Below are 26,866 nucleotides of genomic sequence, written 5' to 3'. Positions count from 1 at the left end.
TCAGACGATCTTGAAGAGCTGCAACCCCAAAATCTTCTTTCGATAAACCAAGTTCAGCTCTTAAATTGTTGGCAGCAACAGCTTCATCGATGCCCAATGCAGTTCCTCCACCAGCATTTGGTAACCCCAAAATTAGGTGCACCGTATCCTTTGTAATTTTCAGCTCCTTCCCTGGGCCGGCTCGAATTGTCATGTCATTGTGGTCGAGCTTTTCCATCAGCCAAGCTAAATGTGATCTGCTGCCGAGTGCGTCCAGTCTCATATCAAGAATACTGGAAAATCCCCTCCGTGCAATTGCTTGGCGCTGTCTGTCATTTAATATCTGGATGCTTACTAATACATCTTGGGGGTTGCATCTCATGTTAAGCCTCTGCTGAAAAAAAGTATACAATGAATATCGTAAACATTTACATCTGCATAATGGAAACTCAATGTTTAACTCAAACCTCAACACAACATGATTTCACGCATAAAAGGATATATTGCCATAGACCATAAATCTCTAACCTGTCGGGGGGGGGGGGCACTGTTGGGGTCGTGCTTCGGTGCGCCGAAGGTCTCACACGAAGAAGCAGCTTCGGCTGAAGTCGTCTCCAAGAGATGGCCGAAGGTCCCTTTTCATGGAGCTTCGGCGTTTTAAACCGACATAGAGATAGAATGACCTTTTTATACATATAGGTCTGAGTCAATGCTGTAAACTTTCGCAAGGGGCATAATTGTAATTTGTCACAGGCTGCGACCTGTGCCTATAAATAGATGAACAGTACCTCTGTACTGTTCACGTGAACCTGTCATTTGCTTTCACATCACGCTTGTACTTTTGCCTTCCGCAGGACCGAAGGTACATTTGTAAATCAAAGTCATTTATATTCATTAATACAAGTAGAGATAATTCTATGACAATATTTAAATGTTTATTTCATATTCTATGATTTATGTGAATGCTTCATTCTTCGTTGTTATGCTTACGAAGGTATGTCCTTCGTAACCTTCGTCCGAGATGCTTTATATCCCGAAGGGATATATCGTTATGGAGGACGAAGGATTTTAACACTTAACATTTTTTGTGTTGCCTTGTTCTTAATTCTTAGCATTTGAGAACAAGTCCCCAACATTGGCGCCCACCTCCGGTCAACTCACTTCCACCTTTCTGAGCTGATGGCTTCGTTCAACACTCAAGCTGGAGCTACTTCGGCTTCGAAGCTGATGCTCCCGATAACAGGCGGTTCTTGCTCAGAGCCAGCTAACAAAAAGCAGAAGAAGGAGGCTCAGAGAAGGGTGCAGCATGTTGGAGTGCAGGGACCCTTTATTAAGTCAAAATGGTCTCACATTCCAATTACCTTCTCTCAGGAAGATCTTCAGCTCAAGGACTATCCTCACAATGATGCTATGGTCATTTCTTGTGTGATCAAAGGGTTTCTGGTTCACAATGTCCTAGTTGACACAGGCAGTGCAGCTGACATTATATTTGCCAAAGCCTTCAGACAGATGCAAGAGCCTGAAGACAAGATTCATGATGCTACGCACCCTCTTTGTGGCTTCGGAGGGCGGCAGATTGTGGCACTCGGGAAGATTACCATGCCGGTAACCTTCAGATTTGTTAATAACACAAGGACTGAGCAAATTGTGTTTGATATTGTTGACATGGAATACCCCTACAACGCCATCATTGGTCGTGGTACCCTAAATGCTTTTGAAGCAATTCTTCACCCAGCTTATCTCTGCATGAAGATACCTTCGGACCAAGGGCCTATTGCTATTCATGGGAGTCAGGAAGCTGCCAGAAGGGCCGAAGGAAGCTGGACTGATTCCAAGGCAATCCATAATATAGATGGAGTTGAAGCTTGTGAACAGTACAAGTTCAGGAGGGAAAAAGCAGCTTCGGCTGATCGGCCGAAGCCCATGCTGCTGTGTGAGGATATAGCAGAGCAGAAGGTGCTATTGGGCTCGCAATTATCTGAAGATCAAGAGAAAACCTTGATAAGGTTTTTATTCAACAATAAAGATGTTTTTGCATGGTCAGCCAATGATCTTTGTGGAGTGAATCGGGATGTTATTGAACATTCGCTCAATGTTGACCCATCCTTCAGACCCCGCAAGCAGAGGCTTCGGAAAATGTCTGATGACAAGGCCGAAGGGGCTCGCAACGAAGTAAAAAGACTCCTAAGTGCAGGAGTTATCAGAGAAGTGAAGTATCCAGAATGGCTAGCTAACACTGTTATGGTGAAGAAGGCCAATGGAAAGTGGAGAATGTGTATTGATTTCACAGATCTCAACAAGGCTTGTCCGAAGGATGAGTTCCCGCTGCCAAGGATAGACTCTTTAGTTGATGCAGCAGCTTCTTCGGAACTCATGAGTCTCCTGGATTGTTACTCAGGCTATCATCAAATCTGGATGAAAAAGGAGGATGAGCCGAAGATTAGTTTCATAACCCCAAGTGGTACATATTGCTATCTTCGGATGCCTGAGGGGCTTAAGAATGCTGGAGGGAGTTTCAGCAGGATGACTGCAAAGGTTCTCCAATCTCAGATAGGCAGAAATGTGTTGACCTATGTTGATGACATTATTGTAAAAAGCACGAAGCAAGAAGACCATATTGCTGATCTGCAGGAGACCTTCGCCAGCTTCAGACAAGCTGGTCTGAAGCTGAATCCAGAAAAATGTGTCTTCGGAGTAAAGAAGGGTAAGTTCCTTGGATGCTTGGTTTCAACAAAGGGAATCGAAGCTAACCCAAATAAAATCGAAGCTATACTTCGAATGGAGCCACCAACCACAAGAAAGGGGGCCCAAAGATTGACAGGAAGACTGGCATCTCTTAACAGATTTATATCCAGATCAGCGGAAAGAAATCTACCCTTCTTCGAGGTGCTAAAATCAGCTGAAGTCTTTCAATGGGGCCCAGCTCAACAAAAAGCTTTCGAAGAACTCAAGCAATACCTGATAGATCTAACAACATTAACTCCACCAATGCCAGGGGCTCCTCTGTTGTTGTATGTGGCAGCTTCGCACTCAGCAGTAAGTGCGGCACTTGTGCAGGAGAAGTTTGATGGACAAATCAAGAAGCAGGTCCCAGTATATTTTGTATCTGAGGTCCTTAGTGTCTCAAAGAAAAATTATACAGAACTGGAGAAGGTGTTGTATGCCGTTCTAATGGCATCCAGGAAGCTTCGGCATTATTTTCAGGCATATAATATTATTGTTCCTTCTTCGCAGCCGTTGAAAGATATCATGAGAAATAAAGAAGCTACTGGCCGAATTGGAAAATGGGCTGCGGAGCTTAATGAATTTTACATTGATTATGTGCACAGATCCTCGATCCAGTCTCAGGCATTGGCAGATTTTATTGCCGACTGGACGCCAGGGGCTCAGGGCGAAGAAGCGAATAAAGATGCCGAAGCATGGACAGTGTTTTGTGATGGCTCCTGGGGAACCTTCGGAGCAGGAGCAGCTGCTGTTTTGGTTTCACCGTCCAAGGTTAAAACTTGCTATGCAGCAAGACTGGACTTCAGCTGCACAAATAATATTGCTGAGTACGAAGCCTTGCTCCTGGGTCTTCGGAAACTAAAGGCGATGGGGATCAGGAGGGCGATCCTCAAAACTGATTCTCAGATTGTTTCGGGTCATATTGACAAAAGTTGCAAGGCTAAAGACCCGAAGCTTGAAAAATACCTAGACACAGTCCGAAGGATCGAAGCTTCCTTCGAAGGATTTTCTGTTAAGAATATCCCTCGAGGGCAAAATGAGCATGCTGATTTGTTAGCCAGGTCTGCAGCACAGGGGCTGCCGTTACCTTCGGATGTATTCTTCGAAACAATAAAGGCACCTTCAGTGGAGTTACTTGAAAGAGCAGTTCTTACTATTTCTCCTGTGTACAGTGAAGATTGGAGAACTGAAATAATTTCTTACCTTCAGGGCAACTTCCTATCAGATGACGAAGCTTATAATAAAAGAATAGAGGCAAGAGCTCGTCCATATATCATTATAGAAGGGGAGTTATACAAGCATGGAGTTTGTGCCCCGCTGCTCAAGTGCTTGTCTAGAGCCGAAGGTATAGAGTTAATGAAGGAGATACATGCAGGCCTTTGTGGATCCCATATCGGATCCAGGCCGTTACTTGGAAAAGTGTTCCGTCAAGGATTTTATTGGCCGAAGGCAGCTTCGGATGCAGCTGAGTTAGTTCAAAAGTGCGAAGGTTGTCAGAAATGTGCAAGAGATCAAAAACAACCTTCGTCTTTGACACAGCTAATACAACCCATCTGGCCATTGCAAAGGTGGGGCCTCGATTTGCTGGGCCCATTACCACCGGCTCAAGGCAATCTGAAATATGTTGTAGTTGCTGTGGAATATTTTTCCAAGTGGATTGAGGCGAAGCCATTAGCTACAATAACTTCGGCCACTGTCCAAAAATTTTTCTGGCAGAATATTGTCTGTCGCTTCGGAGTGCCGAAGGCTATAACTGTAGATAATGGAACACAATTTGACTCCGAAGAATTCAGAAATTTTTGTGATCAAATTGGCACGAAGATCCACTTTGCGTCAGTCAGGCACCCGGAGTCGAATGGGCTTGTTGAAAGGGCCAACGGCATCATAATGACAGGAATAATGAAGTTAATCTTTAATCAACCAAGGGGAAAGTGGCCAGATCAGCTTACCAAAGTGGTATGGAGCCATAACACAACAACATCAAGATCTACAGGCTTTACCCCATTTAAGTTGTTATTTGGTGACGAAGCAATAACCCCGGAAGAAGCCAAAGCTGGATCAATAAGAGTGGTAGCTTCGGCAGAATCAGGTCCCGAAGATACTTGTCTCGTGGAAAAAGATGCCTTAGAAGGGATCAGGCTTCAGGCCGTGGAGAATATCAATAAGTACCAGGCTGAAACAGTTAAATGGCGAGATAGAAAGGTCCGGCTAAAAAATATTGAGCCAGGACACTTGGTGCTTCGGAGAGTGGCCAATCCGGATACAGTGGGCAAATTGCAACTGAAATGGGAAGGGCCTTTCTTAGTAGCATCTTCGTCAAGGCCTGGTTCGTACAGACTGAAGGACATGGATGGCAATGAAATTCCAAGATCTTGGAATGCAGATGAGCTTCGGCGGTTTTATGTATAATTCGATGTAATTTTGACTTTTCTTTTCTTTTTCATGGCACCCTTTTCCTTTCTAAAGGGGGAGAAAGGTTTTTAATGGGGCCATCTTATGTAATTTCCTTTTTAGTTTTATAAGAGCAAAATCCCCCAAAGAATGTAAATGTAAAAGCTGAGAGCGCACCATCGAGTGCCGAAACTAAAAAAGAGAAGAAGCTCCAAAGACGTCCCTAAGGGGATGCAGAGCTTACAGCGAAAAGTCAACGCTGATTCCACCGAAAGTAAAAGGCGAAGAAGCTCCAAAGTCGTTCCTAAGGGAATGCAGAGCTTATACCGTCTAAGTAAAAGACGAAGAAGCTCCAAAGACGTCCCTAGGGGGATGCAGAGCTTACAGCGAAAAGTCAACGCTGATACTGCCTAAGTAAAAGGCAAAGATGCTCCAAAGTCGTTCCTAAGGGAATGCAGAGCTGACGTGTGTTTGCTCCTAAGAAAATGATGGATGAGTGTGGCTTCGGACATACGCTTCGGACATTCATTTGCACATTGCATCATGGCATTTGCATGCATAAGCATTCATTCATAGCATTTGTGTTCCTAAATGGCTGCTTCGGCACAGAGAAAAGTTTCGGATAAATGGTTTGTTATGTAAAAGAAAGGTTTCGAAGAAGTGGTTTTTTATGAATCGTTGTATATAAGAGTAGTAGTCTTTTATGTTTTGCTATGTAAAAGCTTTGGCAGAAAGAAGAAGTAGTCTTTTATGTCTTGCTATGTAAACGCTTCGGCAGAAGGAAGAAGTAGTCTTTTATGTTTTGCTATGTAAAAGCTTTGGCAGAAAGAAGAAGTAGTCTTTTATGTCTTGCTATGTAAAAGCTTCGGCAGAAAGAAGAAGTAGTTTTTTATGTTTTGCTATGTGAAGAAAAGCTTTGGCAAAAAGAGGAAGCGACCGTTTAGGCTTCGTTGTGTACGAAAAGAAGGGAAGGTGTTTTTTCGCCTTCGGCTCAAAATACTGATTTCGTCCACATCAAAGCGACTCAATCGAAGGGTAAGGATATATTACAAGGTATGTACAAAGTTCCTTGAGAACAGTTCAATTGTATTTACAAAACTTGTTACAAAAGTATCCTGAGTTTTTTCCTATAGTACATTTCTACTGATCTTCATTAAGCTTCAGCTTCGGCGACAGTTTCGGCGACATAACTTAGGCATCATCTTCACCTTCGTCATCCTACATAAATCAAGGAATCGTGAGTAAAAATCAAGTGCAAAGAAAAAGGTAAGTACGAAGTATTATCTCTTACTGGTTCAAGATGACTTCGTGCTTCATCTCCAGCCTTCTCCCGCCCGCCTTTTGTCCATATCATTTTTATAAATCTATTGGAGATACTTCGGGCAAGGTCAGGCATATCATCCAGGATTGATGGAGATAAGGTGAAGTTGGGCCTGTTGACAACTTTTCCATGTTCACAGCCAGCCTTCATGAAGGCTGCAGCAGTCCCTCGAGAAGCCACCCAGGCACAGAAATCACCATGCCCAGCTATGACTTCGTCGAGCTCGTCAATTTCCCCCTCAATGTGTTCGAAGGTTTGTGGTAGGTCTTCAGCTGAGGGGGTAAATTTTTCGCTGCTAGCTCCAACTGAATGAAAAATCTTTCTTAGTCGCTGAATGCACTTGTTGCTAAATTCTAGGCATTTTTCTTGAAGATTTGTCAGTAGTTTTCTCAAATCCGAATTTTGCTGAGCTTCGGCTTCAAGTTTTGCATTGAGATCTTGTTTTTCTTGTTCGAACTGCTCAGACTGGCGGAGAAGCTTCGTGTTCAGTTCTAATATTTTTGCTTCAGCTTCCGCCAGTAAACCTTCGGCTGCCTGGAGTTCAAAGTTCTTTTTCTCAAAAGCATCTGATTGCTCCTTTATTTTGTTTTCCAAATTTTCAATTATAACTTCATGCTTTTTATCTTCAAGATCCTGCTGCATTTGCAAGGCTTTGCTCAATAGCATACTCTACACAAACACAACCTTCATCAGACATGTTTTTGTTAGGAGCAATAAAAGTTAGGGGACAAGTCATTTACCTTGAAGTTGGAGTAAAACAAACTACCAACGACATGCTGTCGTCGGTAGCGGCTGATATCTGCTTCTAGCTTCGGAAATCCAATACTCTTGGACAGAGTACTAATAACTCTGGCCCCTGTTTGGTCCCGAATACACTCTAATTTCTCATCATCAACACCTCCGAAGAGGAGTGCCCCAGATTTGTATCCGCAGGATTGGGCATACTCTTTAAGCTCTTCTATTTCAGCTTTTGTTAGATGTTCTCCAACTAAGTTTTGGAACGCGAAGGTTTCGTTTTTTGAAGCTTCGTCAGCAATTTCTTTTCCTTTCTTTGACGCTACGGTCACAGTTTCTCCGGCAGCAGTAGCAGCTTCTTCTGCAGCCATGTCTAGCAGCATTTGGTCAATATGTTCAATTGTGCTCTCTAAATTAAAATCTTCAGCTGAGGTAACTTCGGCGGCTGCGGCCTCCGAAGGTGCAATTTCAATATCTGCTCCCTCTGCAGCCGCTCGTGTTTTTTGGGCCGAAGCTCTTGGCGGCGTTTTGTCAATTACCTCTGTCACGGTAATGATTCTTTGTTTCTTTGCCTTGATTGTTTTCCTTGATTTCTCGGGCTCCTTGTCCTTCTGAAAAAACTTTGTCAGTTGAGGACCCAGTGGACTTAGCTTCGCAGGTAAGGATTCAGTCATTACCTTCAGAATTTCCCCAACAACAGCAGCAGAAGGCGATGCGGGGGTTTCTTCTGCTTCGGATATTTGTTGCTTCGGAGAAGAAGTTTTCTTTTTCTTTTGAATTTTCTTCTTTATTGGTTCTTTTTCACCTTCATCTAAGGCTTCAGTTGCCCTTTTCCTTTTTTGGCCCTTGGCACCTTTGTTCAGATCTTCGTAGTCTGGATATTCGAAGCCCAGGGCGTCCAATACTCGATTCAGCCTTCGTTTTGGACGGCTGCCGAAGGCTGCAGTCATCAATTGATCTTCTTTCTTGGAATAATTACCAAGTATTTCGTTGCACATCACTTCAATCGTATCTAGCCACTCTTGGCAAGGAGTTTTAAAGAATTTCTTAAATTTGAAGTAGTAAGGCAAGCGTACAAGTTCACCCTTTTTCTTTTCCCCCTCCAGCTTCGGCATTTCCCACTCTTTTACACTAGGGAAAACTTTGAAAGCCAAGAATTCCTGGACCAGGTCCCTTGTACTGATATTTTCTGCAATTATTTTGAATTCATACATTGCTTTTTGAGTTGGACCCTCTGGTAACATGTGGCACTGGGGGCGGGTTTCTCCGAAGGTCAGTTCCAGTGGGCTTTGCACAAGCTTTTCTTTATCATCATCAACCTTAACATAGAACCATTCCGATTTCCACCCTGCTGCCCATTTGCTTCGGTAGCTGATCACAGGATACTTTGTAGTTTTCCGATAAGCAAAATTATAGCAACCAAAGTTGTCATGTAATCCATCCTTTCTAGCCTTTGTCTGATAGTGCAGTTCATGAACTCGGCAAAAGCTGTCCGCAAACGGTTCCACCGCCTGGCTTCGGAGTGCCCAAATATAAACACTAAGCCTAACGATAGCGTTAGGGGTTAGCTGGTGAAAATAGATTCCAAAATTCTTCAATATCTCTGCAATAATCCCATGAAGGGGGAATCTCAACCCAGCCTTTAAGAAGCTTTTAAAAATAACAATTTCATCTTTCTCCGGCTTTGGGGTAGTCTCTTCTCCTCCGAAGCGTAGTAACTTCTTTTGATTTTCAGTAAAATAGCCTGACTTTACCATCTTGGACAAATCAGCCTTCGAAACAGTAGATTTCCCGAAGTCCAAATGGCTGGGTTTGCTTGGTGTGGCAAGGTGATAATCATCTTCGGAGTCTGTTTCCTCAGCTTCTTCTCCTTCTGCTTCAGCGATTGCTTGTTCTGCATCATCAATAGGAATCTTTTCCGAAATCACTAGCCCGGACCGCTGCATTGCTTCGGAGATGGGCACAGTGTCTGAACCTTCGGCTTCGTCTCCCTCACGTACAACTTTGGCAGTAGATCGTATTCTCGCCATTTGATTCTAAGTTTGGGAAGTCAAAAACTTTTTCCTTTTTTCTTTTCTCCGAAGCTCTTCTTTCTGACGAAGCAGACGTTGAGAAGCACCTTCGTTCGATTTTGGGACTTAAGCTTCGGCTATGATGGAAAATTTCGGCAGCAAAACAGTGCAAATAGCAATGAATGCTGTGGTAACTTCACAACTACTTGTCAGTTTATATAGTGCTGCAGGTAAGAAGGCGAAGCGGCGGAATTGTTACACCAGGCGCGCAGTAACTTGTACCCGCTGCGCAGTGGACCGCAAGGATCAAACAGTAACTCTGCAAGGTGGGACCGACACGCGCTCGGAAGTCGGATCGTTTCTCCGCAACGAGCTCAGGGAAGGTGTTTTTTGGACCTTCGGCTTCCCGAAGCTGAAGAGGCTTTTTTCACGGGTCAAGCTCGTTACGAAGAACGATCTAGCACCGCGAAAGGGGCTACTGTTGGGGTCGTGCTTCGGTGCGCCGAAGGTCTCACACGAAGAAGCAGCTTCGGCTGAAGTCGTCTCCAAGAGATGGCCGAAGGTCCCTTTTCATGGAGCTTCGGCGTTTTAAACCGACATAGAGATAGAATGACCTTTTTATACATATAGGTCTGAGTCAATGCTGTAAACTTTCGCAAGGGGCATAATTGTAATTTGTCACAGGCTGCGACCTGTGCCTATAAATAGATGAACAGTACCTCTGTACTGTTCACGTGAACCTGTCATTTGCTTTCACATCACGCTTGTACTTTTGCCTTCCGCAGGACCGAAGGTACATTTGTAAATCAAAGTCATTTATATTCATTAATACAAGTAGAGATAATTCTATGACAATATTTAAATGTTTATTTCATATTCTATGATTTATGTGAATGCTTCATTCTTCGTTGTTATGCTTACGAAGGTATGTCCTTCGTAACCTTCGTCCGAGATGCTTTATATCCCGAAGGGATATATCGTTATGGAGGACGAAGGATTTTAACACTTAACATTTTTTGTGTTGCCTTGTTCTTAATTCTTAGCATTTGAGAACAAGTCCCCAACAGGCACTACTTTCCTCCACTTTGTGACTACCTTCTTCAAGACTTTCCCAGGACTGTCGTCCAAGTTACGCTTCTTGGATAATGGCATAAAGTCATCATCCTCATCAGCAGCTCGCCTTGTTTCGGGTCTAACAGTCTCCGCCGGAACACGGGGTATGTCAACGCTGAAGCACTCTTGAGTAGACTGGATTATAATCTGTTTTGGATTAGAAGGAGGTCGATCTACGTTCTTCATGTCTGATGTTCCTGCCAAATGAAACAACACATATACATAAAATACGTAAAGGATCAATAAAAAGATAAGCGCAAGTCAATTCAGTTCAGTTCATGACCATGCATCCATTAGATCCCAACAAATCATGCAGCATCACTACTAAAATTGTAAATTGCATAATTCTGTCAACAAAGCAGCATAACACAGTATTGTAAATTGCATAAATGTGTGAGACTAAATGGATCAAAAAAAATCTGCTCATATGCGACATCCAATTAATGTATAACCTGGTTATTTCGTGCGTGCTGACCCAAATTGAACAACAAGATGTTTATGGCATAACATATTGATGTATGTATCATACTTCTGTCAACAAAGCAACATAAACAGAGTATTGTAAACTGCATAAACGTGTGAGAGATTGCATACTATAAATTTGTGTCTCCGTTTAACTATAAATTTATGCTGAATTGGTTTTTGATAAATCAAGCAATTGGCAAAATAATAAGGTGAAACCTATTTACGATTCAGATTGTAAGAGTTAAAGGTTGATGACTTACCGGAGTGTGGATGTGCCTGGAGGCCAGCCGAATTCGGGACCCCTCTGCAGGGGACAACCCAAGGCGACGCGCGGCTGTGTCAAATGCGTAGGGGACTCGACGTTGGGGACGGAGCTCGCGACGGCGTAGGGGACTCGGCGTTCGGCCACCGCGGTGGAGAAGATCGAGGTCTCGGTCTCTGCGGAGGAGAAGAACGAAGGGGCGGCACAACCGCCTCCACGATTCCGGGTCCCTTCCCGGAGACGAAGAATAAGGCCACGGCGTGTATACGGCGGAGAAGGCGAGTCCGGGTCTCTGCGGTGGTGAAGGAGAATGCGACGGCGGTGGAACGACGGGGGGAGAATCTCTGTGTATTCGGCGGGCGCGGTGGACAAGAAGCTCACGGCGGCGATTAGTCTAGGGTTCGACGGGCGCGGAGGAGAAGTAGCAGACGGCGGCGGATTTGGCTAGGGTTCGGCCGCCGCGAGAGTTACGGGAGAGATGAGCTGAAAAAATGAGTGCTCGGTTCCTTGATTCGTGGGCCCGATAGACGTAAGCTACCCAGATTGCGGGGACACGATCTTTTCGTGGGCCCGGATGCCGCGAAACATGCGCACACCAAAAGTGTGTAAAACGTAACAAGATTGAGCATAACGCGTAGTTATAATTGACGTAACTAGGTGGTACAGTCAGCCAAAAAAGCGTGCGCGCCTGGTCGGTACGGTGCGGTCAGCGCACCTGGTCGGTTTCTGGTCGGGGCTTCCATTAGTTAGAGAGAGCCCAGGGCTCTAAATACTATATATATATATATATATATATATATATTACATTCGTTCACAAATATATGACACCATTGACTTTTTATTGAAAATTTTGACCACTTGTATTATTCAAAAAATATAATCTTAAGTCAAGCACAAACTACCTTAGGTGATAAAATAAATCACAAAAAAATAAATATTAACTTATTATTTTTTAAATAAGATGAGTGATCAAAGTTTTTTAAAAAAAGTCAACAGTGTCTTATATTTATGAACATATGGAGTATATAGCACGGGCGCACGACATAAGGCCATCGGCCTTCTCACAGCAAATAAATGGGCGGTCGATGCCAATGCTCACGGCGCCGACACACTGCCACCTAACAAATAACTCAGCTATGGAAACGAGATTTAGGCGTCATCTATATTGACGTCGTGACTTGTAACCTCGACGTAAATAGTGATGGCGCCGAGATAAGAATCCATTTTTTAAAATTTTAAATTAGAAAGGGTGTAGTAAAAGACTGTCAGCAACGTCGCCAGGTGTCCGCGATTGTGGCACCACCGACTCGCCGAGACGTCTCTCCACCGTGACACCGACACGGTCCTGTGCGCGGCTGTGAGCCTGTGAGTAGGGATAGCAATAGGTATGGGTATGGGTATGGGTAAATAACCGCGGATAATTATCCATTGGATGCGGGTATGGTGGAATTTGGTATCCGTGGGTATGGTTATGGATATAATAAGGTATCCGCGAATAATAAGGCCCGATTGCCATCCTTGCCTGTGAGACAGTTGAGCACTGAGCCTGTATCTGCACGGTCGCCAGCGCGAGAGGCTTTGCCCACTGCCCATCCACCTCCGACTCCGACCCCGTGGAGACGCGCACGGCGCACCCAACCTTTTTGCTGGACAGGACAGGACTTGGGTGCCAGTTGCCACGGAGGGTTCTGCTCTGCGGGAATTAGGGACAAAGTGCAGCTGCAGCTGCAGGTGGAGGCCGGCTGTGTCTGTGCGAGCTGCATTTGCATCATTAGGATTAGGGACGTGCGTTTGGTAGAATTGAGTAGTGGCGCGCAGTACGAAGGATATGCTTCACCAATCACATGGGCCATTAACGCCGTCGATCTGCTGGTACTATACTAGTCGAATTGGCGATTGGTAGATGGCAGTAGTAGCAACCCAAACCCATGGGCCATGCTGATCTGCATCGCAGTTTTGCAGGGACACGACACGAGTCAACGAGGATAGTCGTCGCAATCAAGCGAAGGAGAGGAGAGGATACAAGGCAAGGCAAGGCAAGGCAAGGCAAGGCAAGGAGTCAAGGACGGTTGCGATTACGATTATGATTACAATTACGATTACGACGGCGAACGTCCATCAATAAGAGAAACGGGCCCGTGCGCCCACCCAAACCCAACAACTCCAAACCCGAAGCCCCCACGGCGCAGGCCTAGGTGTAGGCGGCGCGGACCAGGGCCGGGCCGCCGGAGGCGCGCTACTTGGCGGCGGCGCAGGGGAGATGTGCGAGGGGAGGCGGCCGGTGGACGCGAGCCGGGCGGGGTGGGCGGCGGCGGCGGAGCTGCGGCGGAGAGAGGCGGCGGCGCGGGCGCGCCTGGCGGAGGCGCTGGCGGAGCTGGAGCGCGCGCGGGCGCGCGCCGCCGAGCTGCAGCGGCGCATCGAGCAGACATACGGCAAGCGCCGGCGCCTCCTCGAGGAGACCCGCGGCCGGATCCACGAGATCCACGCGCGCCTCCACCAGGACCAGGACCGGGATCAGGAGCAGGAGCAGGAGCCCTCCGCCAGCGGCACTTCCTCTCCGTCCTCGTCGTCGTAGGTGCGTGCGGCTCTCTATCGACAAACTCTGCCTATCCTGCCGCTTTGCTCAGCACACGCTTGGAATAGGAATCTGGATGAGCACTTGCTGGCAGTGATTTGACTGCGGCCCGTCTCCGATCGAGCAGCAGTACCTTGCCGATTCATTTTCTTGTTTAGTTCCCCTGTGTGTCTGCTCCTGATCCTGATCGAACAGTAATGGCTATTAACAAAATCCGATTATTTTATGCAGGGAACAAGCGAGTTGGCGCTGGATCATCGATGGTTTCTACTGCTACGCCGCGCGCTTCTTTCCCGTTTCCTCTTGTCTTATCGTTAGCTTGCAAGCTTGACTTTGGCCATGTACCGTAGCTGTAGTATACACGACTCTCTCTGACCTACAGAACGTCAGAAAATTGCTCAGTGACTGAATTGGATTGGGAGTTAGTTCTAGAAACACTCTAATCAGACTAATAAAATTCGTTCACTGCTGTGTTGGCTCGTGACTGAATTCGTCACGAGATAATTCTCACTCTCTTTACAATCGCTTTTCTTCACGGTGAGTAATCGCTCTCACGAAGAAAGAATAGTAAGGCGATGTGACCCAACCATTGGGGCTAAAAAAAAGCACTCTCACGACCTGGCTCGAGTCGGAGAGGTTAACGAGACCGAGCCGAGCCTACTTTTATAGCTCGTTTAAACACGAGCTTAAGTCGGAGAGGTTAACGAGACTAAGCCGAGCCTATTTTTATAACTCGTTCAAACACGAGTCGAGACGAGTCTGAGAAAATCCGAGTCAGCTCATGAGCCGAATAGATCATGCAGTGCTATGGCACGACACTATTACATTACTATGTTATTGATTTATTTTCTTATTTTACGGACATAATAGTATAGATATAGTTTAAAATATGTTTCTAAATTTTTGATACATATTTTTTAAATTTTATTTATAATAAAAATATACAATTTATCTTGCAAAGAGATTTAGGGTCTGTTTGGTTCGTGGCTAACTATGCCACACTTTGCCTAAGGTTAGTCGTTCGAATTGAAGAACTAACCTTAGGCAGAAAAGTTAGGCAAAGTGTGGCAAGTGAGGCTGCGATCCAAACATGCCCTTAGTGCGGCCATTCGTGAACCTTAAGGAGCCCGAGCCTGAAATTCGAGTGACCGAGCCGCACTTCCAGCCCTACCAAACCATCGCACCGAAGCGCAGTCAGTTGTCATGCTGAAAGGCAAGATGACCTCAATCCCAAGGAAAGGATATCCGCGATGCCACCAGCCAACTCGCAGTCTTCACTTTGGCAAACCAAAGCTCAGTGCTGAGTTGCGCAAAGGCTAAAGGCAGCGCACAGTAGCACACGTCTTTGGCAACTAGTTCATACTGCGCTGTACGGTTGGGCTATGGCGTAAGAAAAACTATTGTCTGCTGTGTGTTATAAAAAAATATTGTTGTCTGCTGTGGGTTTTGAGGTGTAAAAACCGTTCGGTATTAGCTGTCAAAAGCCACCAAAAGTTCTCTCCAAGAGCCGTTAAAATCAGGTCCAGAGTTTTTTTGGATTTTAGACGGCAACAAAGCCCAATTTTTTAAAAAAGTTGCTTACTAGATTCAACCCTTTGGTTTGGCTTTTAGAAGACAAAAAAACACAGCAAAAAGACAAACCAAACACACCTTAAATCAATACATATTAGGCAGCTATAAAAAGCATGCTCGAGTTTCGTCAACTCATCAGACCACCCTGAATCTTTATATTGAGTTCCACCCTAAAAATTACAACCCCGATGTAAAGTCAACTCCACAGCTCTTGTATTACATTGAGTTCCACAACCCCGATGTAGAACTCTAGAGCTCTTATATTATATTACATTGAGTTCAACGGATGCACAAAATATGAGTTTCTCTAGAGACTATACCCTTCCTAATTGCTAAGATTCCCCCAACAGCTTTTTTTAAAAACAGCTATCCGAATATATCCATCTCCTCCAAATTCATCGGTAGTCCAATATAGAAAGAGAATGGCTCCCTAGTGCAAACAGGATATTAAAGGCTGTTGGAGAGTGAAAAAAACATAATAACAATTATTAAGCAAATGACTCTCAAAATGAGAATTTAGAGTGAAATTTTGAAAGACTTCCGGAGATGCTCTTATCAGGTCTGCACTCCAACGAATTCACTTTGATACTAGCTTATAGGGAGGAGCAAAAGGGCAGCTTAAGTAATCGCTTGAATGGGCAGATACGGGATACAAGTCACCAAAGCATCTTCTTGTTCCAGAATAGACCTGGTTTTTATCTCCATCTGTTCTTCTCCGGTGTTGTAACAGGGCCCAGTATCCTTCGTACTGTACAATCACCATATCTTGTTCTTGAGCCAAAACAGCATCAATACTACCCCAATGACAATGGCGACAGGAGCATACTTCCGAATCAACGCCTGGCAATTTGAAAATTTTGGATGTCAACAAAACGATAAGGCCAAAACAGTTGAGGAACGCTGGACGTGTAGGGCATGCAATTCACAAAACACACAGTTCTCAAATTCAAAATATTCTGAAACTTGTAGTTCTAGCTTTCAAATTCAAAATATTCTGAAACTTGTAGTTCTAGCACACATGTAACAATGATAACTGAGGCCACAACTTGTGACTTAACCCAACATTAAATCACATTATGCAGCCAAGCAATTGAATTATCTGACAAAAGGATATATTATAATAGAACCAACTATAGTTAATAAAGTACAAATGAGGCTATCACACTACTACTACTATCCAACAAGCCATGTATAGATCTAATATTCTATATAGACTAACGGAGAATTCTAAACTCCCCTCATCTGGCAAATGTAAACCATGAACCTTGTGCAATTAAGCATGTGGATACCTGCCGGTTGAGGTCCTTAGCCTTATCTGCGTATATTCTTGTATCAGAAGTCAACCTGCTTGACATTTCACTGACCTCTGCATAAATGCATAGAATGAAAGTTGTTATTAATGCAGACAAATTTATGCCATGCGGTGAAAAGATGAAATACAAGTGAGGAACATCAGAAAATGGCAGATCAAAATGCAACAAGCATTCAAACTAACAAATAAAACAAAAAACAATGCTAAGAATTTGAAGAAGTCAACAAGGCGAATATACCTCCTATGAAGATAAGAAAAGGCCAGTTTAAAGAAAAGGCACCTTGGCTATACTAATAATTTAATATTTGGATTCATGTCACAAACAAGTATTGCAGTTATCAGATAATGAAACATTGGCGGAAAATTATTGAGATCTTACGGTCTAGCTTTTCACCAACACCAAGAACTTCTTGAACATTGCGAGTCATAATTTGATGCACCTCATAGAGTTCATCATTCAGTTTTGCGAGGTTTCTTTGAGTTCTTGTATCCAAATACAGTTTCCTAGTCTTCTGGATGAATGTATCTAGAACATAAAGAGGCATAAGTAAATTTTAAAGCAGTAGAATTTGAAATGATAAACGAAACAATGCTGTCAAGTGAACCCATGAACCATACCAAACTTGATAAAAGCATATGGCCTTGCAGCAGTTTCAATTTGGTTGCCATTGACCCTCTCAAATTCATTTTTCAGATCTTCTAGGTACTGGAATGCAAGTTTCTTCGGATAAGAGCGGTCACACATAGTCAGATAACATACTCTGCCCTCAATAATGTAGCTATGCATTTGAATCAAGGCACAACAAGACTATCACAAAATGATTAGAACAGAAGGGTAAGCCACAAGCAATCAAGCATGATTGCTGAGTGTTGATTGTTGTCTTCTTATAATGTTTTATAAGCAATGAATATGAAAATAAAAAATGAAATAAACCACTAATGAGAAATGGTGTAGATAGTCTTGTTAATACATAAATCATACTGCTTGCATGTAGCCTAATTCAGCAATTTCTTTCTATGGTAGTATGTATGTCAAATATGCAAGTATACATAGAGTATGTGGTTATATACTTATTTATATGCTACTATGGTAATACTATAATATATTCAAAAAATATAGCCTCCTCCAAATTTTTCCATGTAGTAAGATTTAGACTGATAAGTGAGTATGTACCTATACGCAACAGTGGTTTATTAAAGATGGTATCAACTACAAACAGGAGTAGGAAACATGCACCCAATATATAGAGGAATATATACACACACACACATAAGGAACATAAACGGCACAAGGATACTGGAAATAGTAGGGCCCTGTCTCAATTGACATCCGTGAAGCTTCATGATGCCCTTTTGACAAGTTCTTGAAAAGAAGTTTAGCTTGCTGCTTATAGAAATCAGAATCCTTCAGATCTCGCCCATCATCCAACCCTTCTGCCAGTGGAAGGCCATCAGTGACACGAGCTATCATTGTCAGCTTCACCATTGTGTCAAGAAGGCCAGAACCACTAAAAAGTATAGTACAAAAAACCTACAGAGCTGCAATGAAAAAACAAAAAATGGGTGCTCAGAAACAGTTCCACTTCAGCTGGTTGTTTATGCCACACAGGGTTCTAGAAAGCGGCACTAAGCGCACGCTTCAGGGCGCTGGAGCGCTAAGAGGACGGGTAACGCTTAGCTTTGGAGCATAAGCGTTCCCAAAGCGGCGCGCGACCCTCTTGGCGGAGCAGCGGCTGCTGGCTCCCGCTGCCCTCAGGCCGGGCGCCGTTGACGATCCACCAGAGGCGGGAGGAGAGAGAGAGGCACGCACGCAGGATCACCGGCCGGTGTGCGGAGGACCGGAGGCGAGGACGAGTGGCGAGAGGCGGGCGGAGAAGCCGGACCCCGTCGGTGATAGCCCGATCCTGAGCGCCGCCGCCGTCGCCTGTGTGCCGAGCGCGAGTAAGGGAGGGAGCGGAAGATGGAGCGCCGGCGCTGCGAGGAAGATCGAAATTACGCATGTAAGGGAAGGAGCATAGGAGATGGGTAGCGTGTACAACGCATATGCATTGTGAACGAGTCAGATCTAGATCCGGATACAAATTGTTAGGGTTTGAGGTGCTGGGTGTCGCACAGCGGGGAAGGAACATAAGAAAAGGAAAGGGGAGGAGAGGGCATACCAGGTGGATGCTCGTCGCCGACGAAGGGACCGACTGGCGGCCGCTCGCCCAGCCGTCGCCGGAGGAAAGAAGCTACGAGACAGCGAGAGGAGGCAAACGGGAGGGAAGGTGAACAGCAAATGGTGGGATGTAACGGAAGGGGAGGTGAACGGGAAATGGTGCGATCTATGTTAGTTGGCGACTTCGGCAGCAGACAGCAGGAGATGGGCCAGCCCATATAGGCCCAGCAGAAACGATGGAGCAGCCCATCTCGTGCGATCTAAATAAAATACATGTAGTTTGTTCCATAAAAATATATTTTTCTGCCCTCAACGAAATTATTTCTAGTTTCACAAAAAAAACAATCTAGCTTTATCAATACAAATATATCCTTTTTTTCATCTTCTTTGTACCTTACTTTTCCACTGCATACGGTTGTGGTGGGAGGTCATCCTAGCTGGCCCAGCATTCTTGGGTTTTTGCCCATGCTACTTTTACCATGCTTCTCTACTAAAAAAAAGGGTCCTTGAGCCATCCTCCTGTGATTTGGGTTGGACATGGTGATCCTTCCAGCCTTCCAGCATGGTACTAGATTTGCGTCAATCGCCGTTCAGGAAATGATGAGGCAACATGGGCCCTATATTGCCATAAACGTGCAGAGTTTCAGATCCTTAGCTTACATCTGGCGTTTCCTCTATGCTTACAATGTCTAATCTTCAGCTCGTTTTTTTGTCTGCAATTTTGAGTAGTGTCGTCTTCACTCAACAACGTAGGCGTAGTGCGTCTGTGTACCGAATGCTGCTTCTGCTGCTGAAATTCCGTTGCATTATAGTAGTAGTACATCGCAATCGCACAATGAAACGCTGGCCGTAAACGTCATCACATTCCGCCAGGTGTTGACCTCTTAAGGTCTGTTCTTGGACTTGTGGTGCACGGACTCCTCCCCGGCCCGTTGTGATTTCCCAACAGCAGACAGCCTGCCTGTACCTGCCAGACACAGCACAGCGTGCCGACGAGCCAAACGAATCATCGCCGCGCGCGTGTTCCAGCAGAACTTCATGGTGTCGTTTGTTTCGGCTTCTGGCCACCAAAAGCTGCTGCGGACTGTCAAACGCTCAGCTTTTCATCCAGCTTCTATAAAATTCGTTGGGGGCAAAAACCATTCAAAATCAACATAAACACATAATTGGTTGAGTCATTGTAATAGTAGGAATCCGTCACTTTCTAGATCCTGAACCCTATGAACAACTTTATCTTCCTCCACACGTAATCATAATGATACTCAGATTCTCTCCACAGCCAGATTCTCCCTACAGCCAGATTTTCAGAAAAGCTGGTCAGAAAAAAGCTGAACCAAACAGCCCCATGCCGGCCGTCGTCCACTCGATCGTCCTGGACGGACGGGAGGATATGCAGCGCTCCGAATGAATTTGCCAGCGACTTCTCGTACGGCACGTGAAAAAGGACAGCAGGCAGTGAGTCGCCCAAGCTGGTCCTCAGGGCATGTGACCGCCGTACGCCGGCGATCTGGAGCGGAACACGCGGTCATCGATCGAGCGACGGCGGCGCACGCCGGTCACCTCGTCGTGGACGGGCCGGGGCGGGGCTGGGCCCTGGAAGCATGATGGCCGTGTCGGGGCGGCACGGGCGGGCGTACGAGGGCGGTTGCGGCCGAATTTACTCCGTGCTCCCAGCCTCCCGGGAACGCCATGCACGCATGCGTGCCAGCAGCCCAGGACCAGGAAAGTCCGCGGCGGCGTGATTCACGGCATGGCCACGGCCTCCGGGTCCGGGTCCGGGTCGGCCGGGCGGCGGGGCTCCGTCGCATGGATCACCGGCGGGGTAGTAATAATGGCGCGGGGCGGGTCGCCACCAACGAGAGTAATGGCGCGGGGCGCGGATAGATCGCCAGCAAAGCAACGAGAGTAATGGTGTCACTACTGTCATGTACCGTGTACGTGTGCCGATGGACGGACGGGGACCGATGGACTCTCCATCGATCTGGGCATGCATCCATGTAACTGTACGACGACGTCTCGACAGACCAGCACTCACTCGCTCACTCTCACGTCCGTCACCAGTCTTCTTCACTCACTCTCACACATGGATCAACACAGTCTCCGATCCGCTTGCTTGCATCGCAAACTTTGACGCTGTAAATGTACTGCATGGCTGTAGACTGTAGGCAATTGGTTTGCTTGTCTCATAGTACTTCCTTCCGGTTGTTGGGTTTTCCACTCTGTCTCTGTTTCCCGTAGTTTTTGATTTTTTTTTGCTACAGTATAATCAGTGAAGAAGCAGGTATTACAGAGAGAGATGTTCGCCGTGAGACTATCTTCAGCAAACTTACTATATACTCCCTATTTCAAACTCCACTCTGTGTAATCTATAGTACAAAATAGTTTTTTGCATGGTCGTTTACACGGCCTGCTGGAGATGGCACTATACGAGAATTTGCCAAGATAGCATTGCTTGATATTAAAGAGCGACCAGACGGTAGTTGTACACCGTGAATTCTCTCACACACACTTTTTGTAGTTGAGTAGTGTAGGCAAAAAATTAAGAATAATTTTGATTTGCTTGAGATTTAAACCCACCCAATCTCACTCAATCCACGTGGATTGATAGCTAACCGAACAAGTGGTGAAAGGTAGCCATGCATGCGCACAAAAGGTAGTTTCTGTATGCAAAAGATAGTCAATCTGCCTGCCATCACTCATTTCTTTTTCTTTGTCTATTCTTTGAGGACTGCTGATAAAAACACATAGTAGATTAGTAGTGCTGAATATAGATCAGCAGTAATAGAAAAAAACCCTTCGCCGGACCATAGTGCTGAATAGCCATCTTTTTACTCGGATATGTGACATGTCATCCCGTGTATATTAACGTGTGCACATGCACGTTGCTCCACCGCAAGGACCACCGCCACCACAGTTCCGTGACGCCGGGCGCGGGAAATGGCAATGGCATGCTCTAGCTCTACGGCCGGTTCCAAGAACACTCGCCGCTCAGCATCCTGTCTGAACTCTGGAGAGGAGAGTTTCTGTTGACCTGGTACAGGAGGAGGACATCGCCCTAATTAACTAGGAAAAGGCCCAGGCTAGCTGATGAATGGTGCATGCCATCTGTGATGTGTCGTTGGCATTCATTCCGCGGTCACCGCCACGAACATCTCCCGGACATCAGGGCGCCCGGCCGGCCTGCAGTCCGCTCGGCTCAGACATTTCGTCAGTGCAGTGCAAGAGTGCATGGGGGGGGGGGGGGGGGGGGGGGGGGTGGTGGCTCTTGCATTGCATTCTGTGGTGGACTGGTGGTGCGGCAAGGCAGAGTGAAGAGGCCTTCTCCTTCTCCCTCCCTCCCACGGCGTGAATACGGGCGGCAGGCACGCTTTGGGTCTCTTCGCTTTCGGCAAAGCGGCGAGGACAGACCCAGCTCCTGATGTAGTGTAAAAGACTTAAAGAGCGCCCGGCCAAGGAAGCGGAACAGTCGGAGCGTACGAAGAAAAACACAAGCCAAAGCCATGGAATGGATGCTCGTCGCCTCATCATACAGCCGAGGAAAAAGTAATGATCGCGCCGTGCCGGTCCAAACGTTTTTTTTTCCTACTAGCAGTCTAGCACCCAGGAATCAGAACTAGCTGTCCTATCATCATTCATCAGTAAAAAAACACTAAATCATTGCAGTCCTGGTTCCTGGGCATGCATTGGAGGCGGGCAATGCAAAGGGCGACGTCGTCCGCGTCAAAGCAACAAAAAAAAAAGTTCGGTACAATAATAATACTACTTGAAACCTCGCTAAAGCAGCAGAGCCGAAGTGTTAGGAAAAGAAGAGAATCTAATCCCAAGAAAGCATCACACAATCTCCTGCTTTTGTATTTGTTTTCGCTGCCAACGTAAAGACTAAAGAGACTAAGAGAGCGATAGTGCGTGTGTGCCTGTGAGAGGAAATCTCGGCCGGAGTGGACTGCCATGCTATCTCTCGCTCTCTGTCTCTCTCCCCCGTCGTGTCCAGCTCAGCCTTTGGAGACACCACCTGTCCGTTGCTCCAGGTGCCTCTTCCTCTGCCACCCCCCGTGACGCACTGACGCTCTGCTCTGCGGCTGCGCCTGCAGCACAACTAGGCGACACTCTCAGACACAGAGTGAGCTCTCCACTCCGAGTGAGTGAGCGAGCGAGCGCGCGCTCCGACATCACATATAACACCGGCAGGGCAAGCGAGCATGGACAGCAAAGGAGGAACACGGAATCCGTTCTTCCTACCGTTCGTCTATCATCCATCCGTTGCTGTCCTGATGCCTTTACCGCTTCACCATTGATCTGAGTTCTGAAGAAGGTCGTTTCCCTGGCCGACTCCTTCGCCGCTGCTTCGGCGACTGCACTCTCACTGCAAGGTGACATTCCCCTTCGCCTCACGGTTTTCTTGTGAAAAAGTACCGTTGGTGATCTTGGCGCCCAAGTTGTAGCGAGTGTTCCGTGGTGCGGTTCTTGCAACGGCTAGCGCGCAGCAGCAGGGTCCGCATCGCTTTCTCGTTAGAGATTTAGAGCCGGGTGCTCAGCGCTCAGGTCCTTGGAGATTTATTTTGACGAGCCAACTTTGCTCAACTTCCAAGCGGGGGGCAGAGGCTTTGCTCAGCTTCTCTTTTTCTTTGTCTCCTTACCTTTAAACCTCTCAAGTACTCTAGTTCCTCCCATTTTCTACTGCTGCTGACCAAGGGGGAGGAGACGAGCTCGTTATCGTTAGTCTGGCTTGCTGATGGTAGTTACCCACGTTTGGCTATTCCTTATGCTCACCGTTCTTGGTCACAGAAGGAGGAAACCAATCCAAGATCAGGCAAAGACAGGCCTAACTCCACCGATAAGCTTCTTGTGCTCCATTGCATAGCAGTGTCGTTCCACACGGTGTCTCTCCTCTCATCGAGAAATCGTCTCCAACGACGACAATGGCTACGCCGAGCCACCTCCTGCTCGTCGTCTTCACGGCGCTTCTTGCGTTGCTCCCGGGGACGACGCAGCTCCAGCCTTCGCAGGTGTGGACTCTGATCAAGATCCAGCAGCTCCTGAACGCCCCCCCGATGCTCAGCCACTGGCGCCGCAGCACCGACTTCTGCGGCGGCGGCGGCGGCGCCATGGGCCCGGCGGGCTCGGCCGCCGTCCTGTGCTACGGGGACACCGTGACGCAGCTCCACATCGCGGGCGCGGGCGCGCCGCCTCTGCCCAGGAACTTCTCCATCGGGGCCGTGGTCACGACGCTGTCCAGGCTCCCCGACCTCAAGGTGCTCACGCTGTCCGGGCTCGGCCTCTGGGGCCCCCTGCCGGGCAAGCTCGGCCGCCTCGCGTCGCTGGAGATCGTCAACATGAGCGGCAACTACCTCTTCGGCGAGGTCCCGCGGGGCGTGTCGCGCCTCGCCGGCCTCCAGACGCTGGTCCTCGACGACAACATGCTGGGCGGCGAGGTGCCGGCCTGGATCGGCGCCCTGCCGTCGCTGGCCGTCCTGAGCCTGCGGAACAACACGTTCCAGGGAGCCGTGCCGGAGTCCCTGGGAAGCGCACCCTCGCTGCGGTCGCTCGTGCTCGCGTCCAACAACCTGTCCGGGAACCTGCCGGACATGAGCCGGCAGGCCAACCTCCAGGTGCTCGACGTCGGCGGCAACTCGCTCGGCCCGGCGTTCCCCAAGCTCGGGAGGAAGGTGGTCACCGTGGTCCTCGGCAGGAACCGGTTCGGCGGCGGCCTCCCCGCGGAGCTGAGCTCCTTTTACCTGCTGGAGCGGCTCGACGTGTCGTGGAACCGCTTCGTCGGGCCGTTCGCGCCCGCGCTGCTCTCCCTGCCGTCCATCCGGTACCTGAACATCGCCGGGAACAGGTTCACCGGGACCCTATCCGACAAGGCGCCGTGCGGCGACAACCTCCGGTTCGTCGACCTGTCGCTGAACCTCCTCATGGGGAGCGTGCCGACCTGCCTGAGGTCGCCGGGCAGGAAGCCGGACACGGTGGTGCTCGTGTCCACCAACTGCCTGGACGACAGCGACGGCTCGCAGCACCCGTCGCCGTTCTGCCAGAACCAGGCCCTGGCCGTGGGGATAGTGCCCGGCAAGGAGAGGAAGAGCGTCGCAGGCCAGGCAGGCTTCGTGGCCGGCGTTGTGGTGGCGATCCTTGTCGCCATCTCGGCTGTGGGCCTCATCGCCTTCTTCGCCGTGAGGAAGGCGGCCATGAAACGTTGGGAGGCGAGGGCGCCCACGGTTTCGGAGGAGGAGAGTTCTTCGACTGGGTACCCTTCCAAGATGCTCGCTGATGCACGTATGATCTCGAGCTCTTGTGCATATACCTTGACCGTTTCATTTCGATGCTGCAGTCGCTAATAACTCAAGTTCTTCTCTGGTGATTTGAAACAAAACAAAAAGGATACATATCGCAGACGCTGAAGCTGGGCGCCCTGGGGATCCCGTCATACAGAGCATTTTCTCTGGTCGAGCTTGAAGCTGCAACTAATAACTTCGAGAACTCTCACCTGCTGGGGCAGGACTCTCACGGCGAGGTATGACTTCTTCTTCTTCTCAATTCAGCGTCAGTTCAGAGCTGGGACATCAGATGCATGCAGTTTACATGTGCAGGTGACGCTAAACTGCATGCATTGATGTCCACTTTACTGAACAGATGTACCGAGGAAGGTTAGGCAATGGCACCCCAGTGACGATCAGGACTCTGAAGATGAAGAGGAGCCAGACCGCCCAGAGCTTCAACCGTCACATCGAGACGATCTCCAGGCTGAGGCACCAGAACCTGGTCAGCGCTCTGGGACACTGCTTTGAGTACAATCTCGACGAGTCCACAGTCACCCAGCTGTACATCGTGTTCGAGTACGTGCAGAATGGGAACCTGAGGAGCAGGATCTCGCGTAGGGCTTCCGGTCCATCTCGCTTTCGTTTCGCTGAACGCTACTGCTGTGTCGCTCTCTGAACCGAGTTTCTTTCGACAGAAGGGACCGAAGGGTGCAGGCTGACGTGGTCGCAGAGGATCTCGGCCGCCATCGGCGTCGCCAAGGGCATCCAGTTCCTGCACGGGGGGATCATACCTGGCCTGGTCGGAAACGATCTGCGGATCACGAACGTCCTTGTGGACCAGAACCATGTCGCCAAGATCGGCAGCTACAACATCCCGATCCTGGCGGAGGCCATGAGGTCCGAGCAGGGAGGAGCTGGGAACAAGTTCCAGGCTGACAGGTACGTCGTCGGAATGGCAGTCTTTACACTGTCGTCCAGCCGGTTTCAGTCGATCGATCAATGTGATGCCGCGGTTTTTTTTTCCCCTACAGTCGGGTGAAGAGCGATAAGACGGACATCTTCGACTTCGGGGTGATCCTGCTTGAGGTTGTGTCCGGGAAGACCATCACGTCCATGTATGAAGTGGAGATACTGAAAGAATTGGTACCATCTCTCTCTCTCACTCACTCTCTGACAATGTAGAACTTAGCTAGTGGCACTGCACTGGGTCGGTCAACTGAATGGGCCTCCTTGGATGCGATGCGACTGCAGCTTGCATGGGCGATTGCCGACGAGGACCGGGTGAGGAGGAGGAGCTTCGCAGACCCCGCGGTGAGCAAAGGGTGCTCGGACGAGTCGCTGAGGACGGTCATGGAGATCTGTCAGAGGTGCCTGGCGAAGGAGGCGTCGCAGCGGCCCTCGGTGGAGGACGTGCTGTGGAACCTGCAGTTCGCCGCCCAGGTGCAGGACGACTGGGAGACGGATGCCTGGAGCAGCGGCGGAGGAAGCCCAGTGTCGTCGTCGTCCAGAGCCACCAGGCCGTCTCGGCTACACTTGAGCAGATAGATGATCAGGTGCTTCACCAATCTCCAGTAAAGCGGTCACATGATCTACCCATAGTCTACCGGGGACAAGGACAAGGATCTAAAGATGGGAAATGCTGGTCAGCCTACAGTACAGCATCTGCCTCTGATGGGATGCTGAAAACCACAGCAGTATCAGCTCGCTGAAAACTGTCCTCCCTGTGGTGCAGACTAATGTGCTTTGCGCCACTGTAGAGTTCTTTTTTGGTTTCTCTTTATCATCACGTCCCTATCTACGAGTACAATAATGGTGTGCCTTTTGTCCATTTTCCCCCATTGGTATTGGTAGCACAATAATGATGTAACAGGCATTGCCTTCTACGTCCTGAGTTTTGTGATCATCGTATTACTGCTGGAGCATATAGGATGGGCAGCCTCCACTGGCACCTCGTGAAAGGCCGTTCGTGCAGCGAGAAAGAAGCACACGA

General features: G+C 47.8%; 3 protein-coding genes across 9 annotated transcripts; 2 read left to right on the top strand and 1 right to left on the bottom strand.

Moving 5' to 3' along the window:
- Positions 1-12,761: 12,761 nt before the first annotated feature.
- On the top strand, positions 12,762-14,081 carry LOC100275300 (uncharacterized). Of its 2 annotated transcripts, XM_035965362.1 has the most exons (3): positions 12,762-12,874; positions 12,957-13,577; positions 13,809-14,081. In XM_035965362.1, the coding sequence occupies exon 2, from the start codon at positions 13,263-13,265 to the stop codon at positions 13,575-13,577; it is 315 nt and encodes a 104-aa protein (XP_035821255.1). In that variant the 5' UTR covers positions 12,762-12,874; positions 12,957-13,262; the 3' UTR covers positions 13,809-14,081.
- A 1,130-nt stretch (positions 14,082-15,211) lies between these two features.
- On the bottom strand, positions 15,212-18,850 carry LOC103644161 (25.3 kDa vesicle transport protein). Of its 2 annotated transcripts, NM_001352058.1 has the most exons (7): positions 18,621-18,728; positions 18,272-18,435; positions 17,760-18,000; positions 17,080-17,240; positions 16,841-16,987; positions 16,439-16,515; positions 15,212-15,989 (listed from the first exon to the last, which is right to left on the bottom strand). In NM_001352058.1, exons 3-7 carry the CDS (start codon positions 17,945-17,947, stop codon positions 15,906-15,908), a joined length of 657 nt encoding a protein of 218 aa, NP_001338987.1. In that variant the 5' UTR covers positions 17,948-18,000; positions 18,272-18,435; positions 18,621-18,728; the 3' UTR covers positions 15,212-15,905. The 2 variants fall into 2 exon arrangements, with proteins under 2 accessions (NP_001338987.1, XP_008665576.1); XM_008667354.2 differs by lacking the exon at positions 18,272-18,435 and having other exon boundaries at positions 18,621-18,850.
- A 3,670-nt stretch (positions 18,851-22,520) lies between these two features.
- LOC100191420 (uncharacterized) lies at positions 22,521-26,797 on the top strand. Of its 5 annotated transcripts, none has more exons than XM_023301476.2 (7): positions 22,521-22,989; positions 23,405-24,892; positions 24,997-25,130; positions 25,250-25,490; positions 25,575-25,815; positions 25,908-26,019; positions 26,128-26,784. In XM_023301476.2, exons 2-7 carry the CDS (start codon positions 23,539-23,541, stop codon positions 26,419-26,421), a joined length of 2,376 nt encoding a protein of 791 aa, XP_023157244.1. In that variant the 5' UTR covers positions 22,521-22,989; positions 23,405-23,538; the 3' UTR covers positions 26,422-26,784. The 5 variants fall into 5 exon arrangements, with proteins under 5 accessions (XP_023157244.1, XP_023157230.1, XP_035820670.1 ...); XM_023301462.2 differs by having other exon boundaries at positions 25,572-25,815; NM_001352056.1 differs by having other exon boundaries at positions 22,703-22,989; positions 23,408-24,892; positions 25,572-25,815; positions 26,128-26,797.
- The last annotated feature ends 69 nt before the right edge of the window (positions 26,798-26,866 follow it).

Source organism: Zea mays, chromosome 1 (genome assembly GCF_902167145.1).
Source record: "Zea mays cultivar B73 chromosome 1, Zm-B73-REFERENCE-NAM-5.0, whole genome shotgun sequence".
NCBI lineage: Eukaryota > Viridiplantae > Streptophyta > Magnoliopsida > Poales > Poaceae > Zea > Zea mays.
The sequence above is the reverse complement of the archived record's forward strand: the minus strand, read 5'-3'. Positions and strand labels throughout refer to the sequence as shown.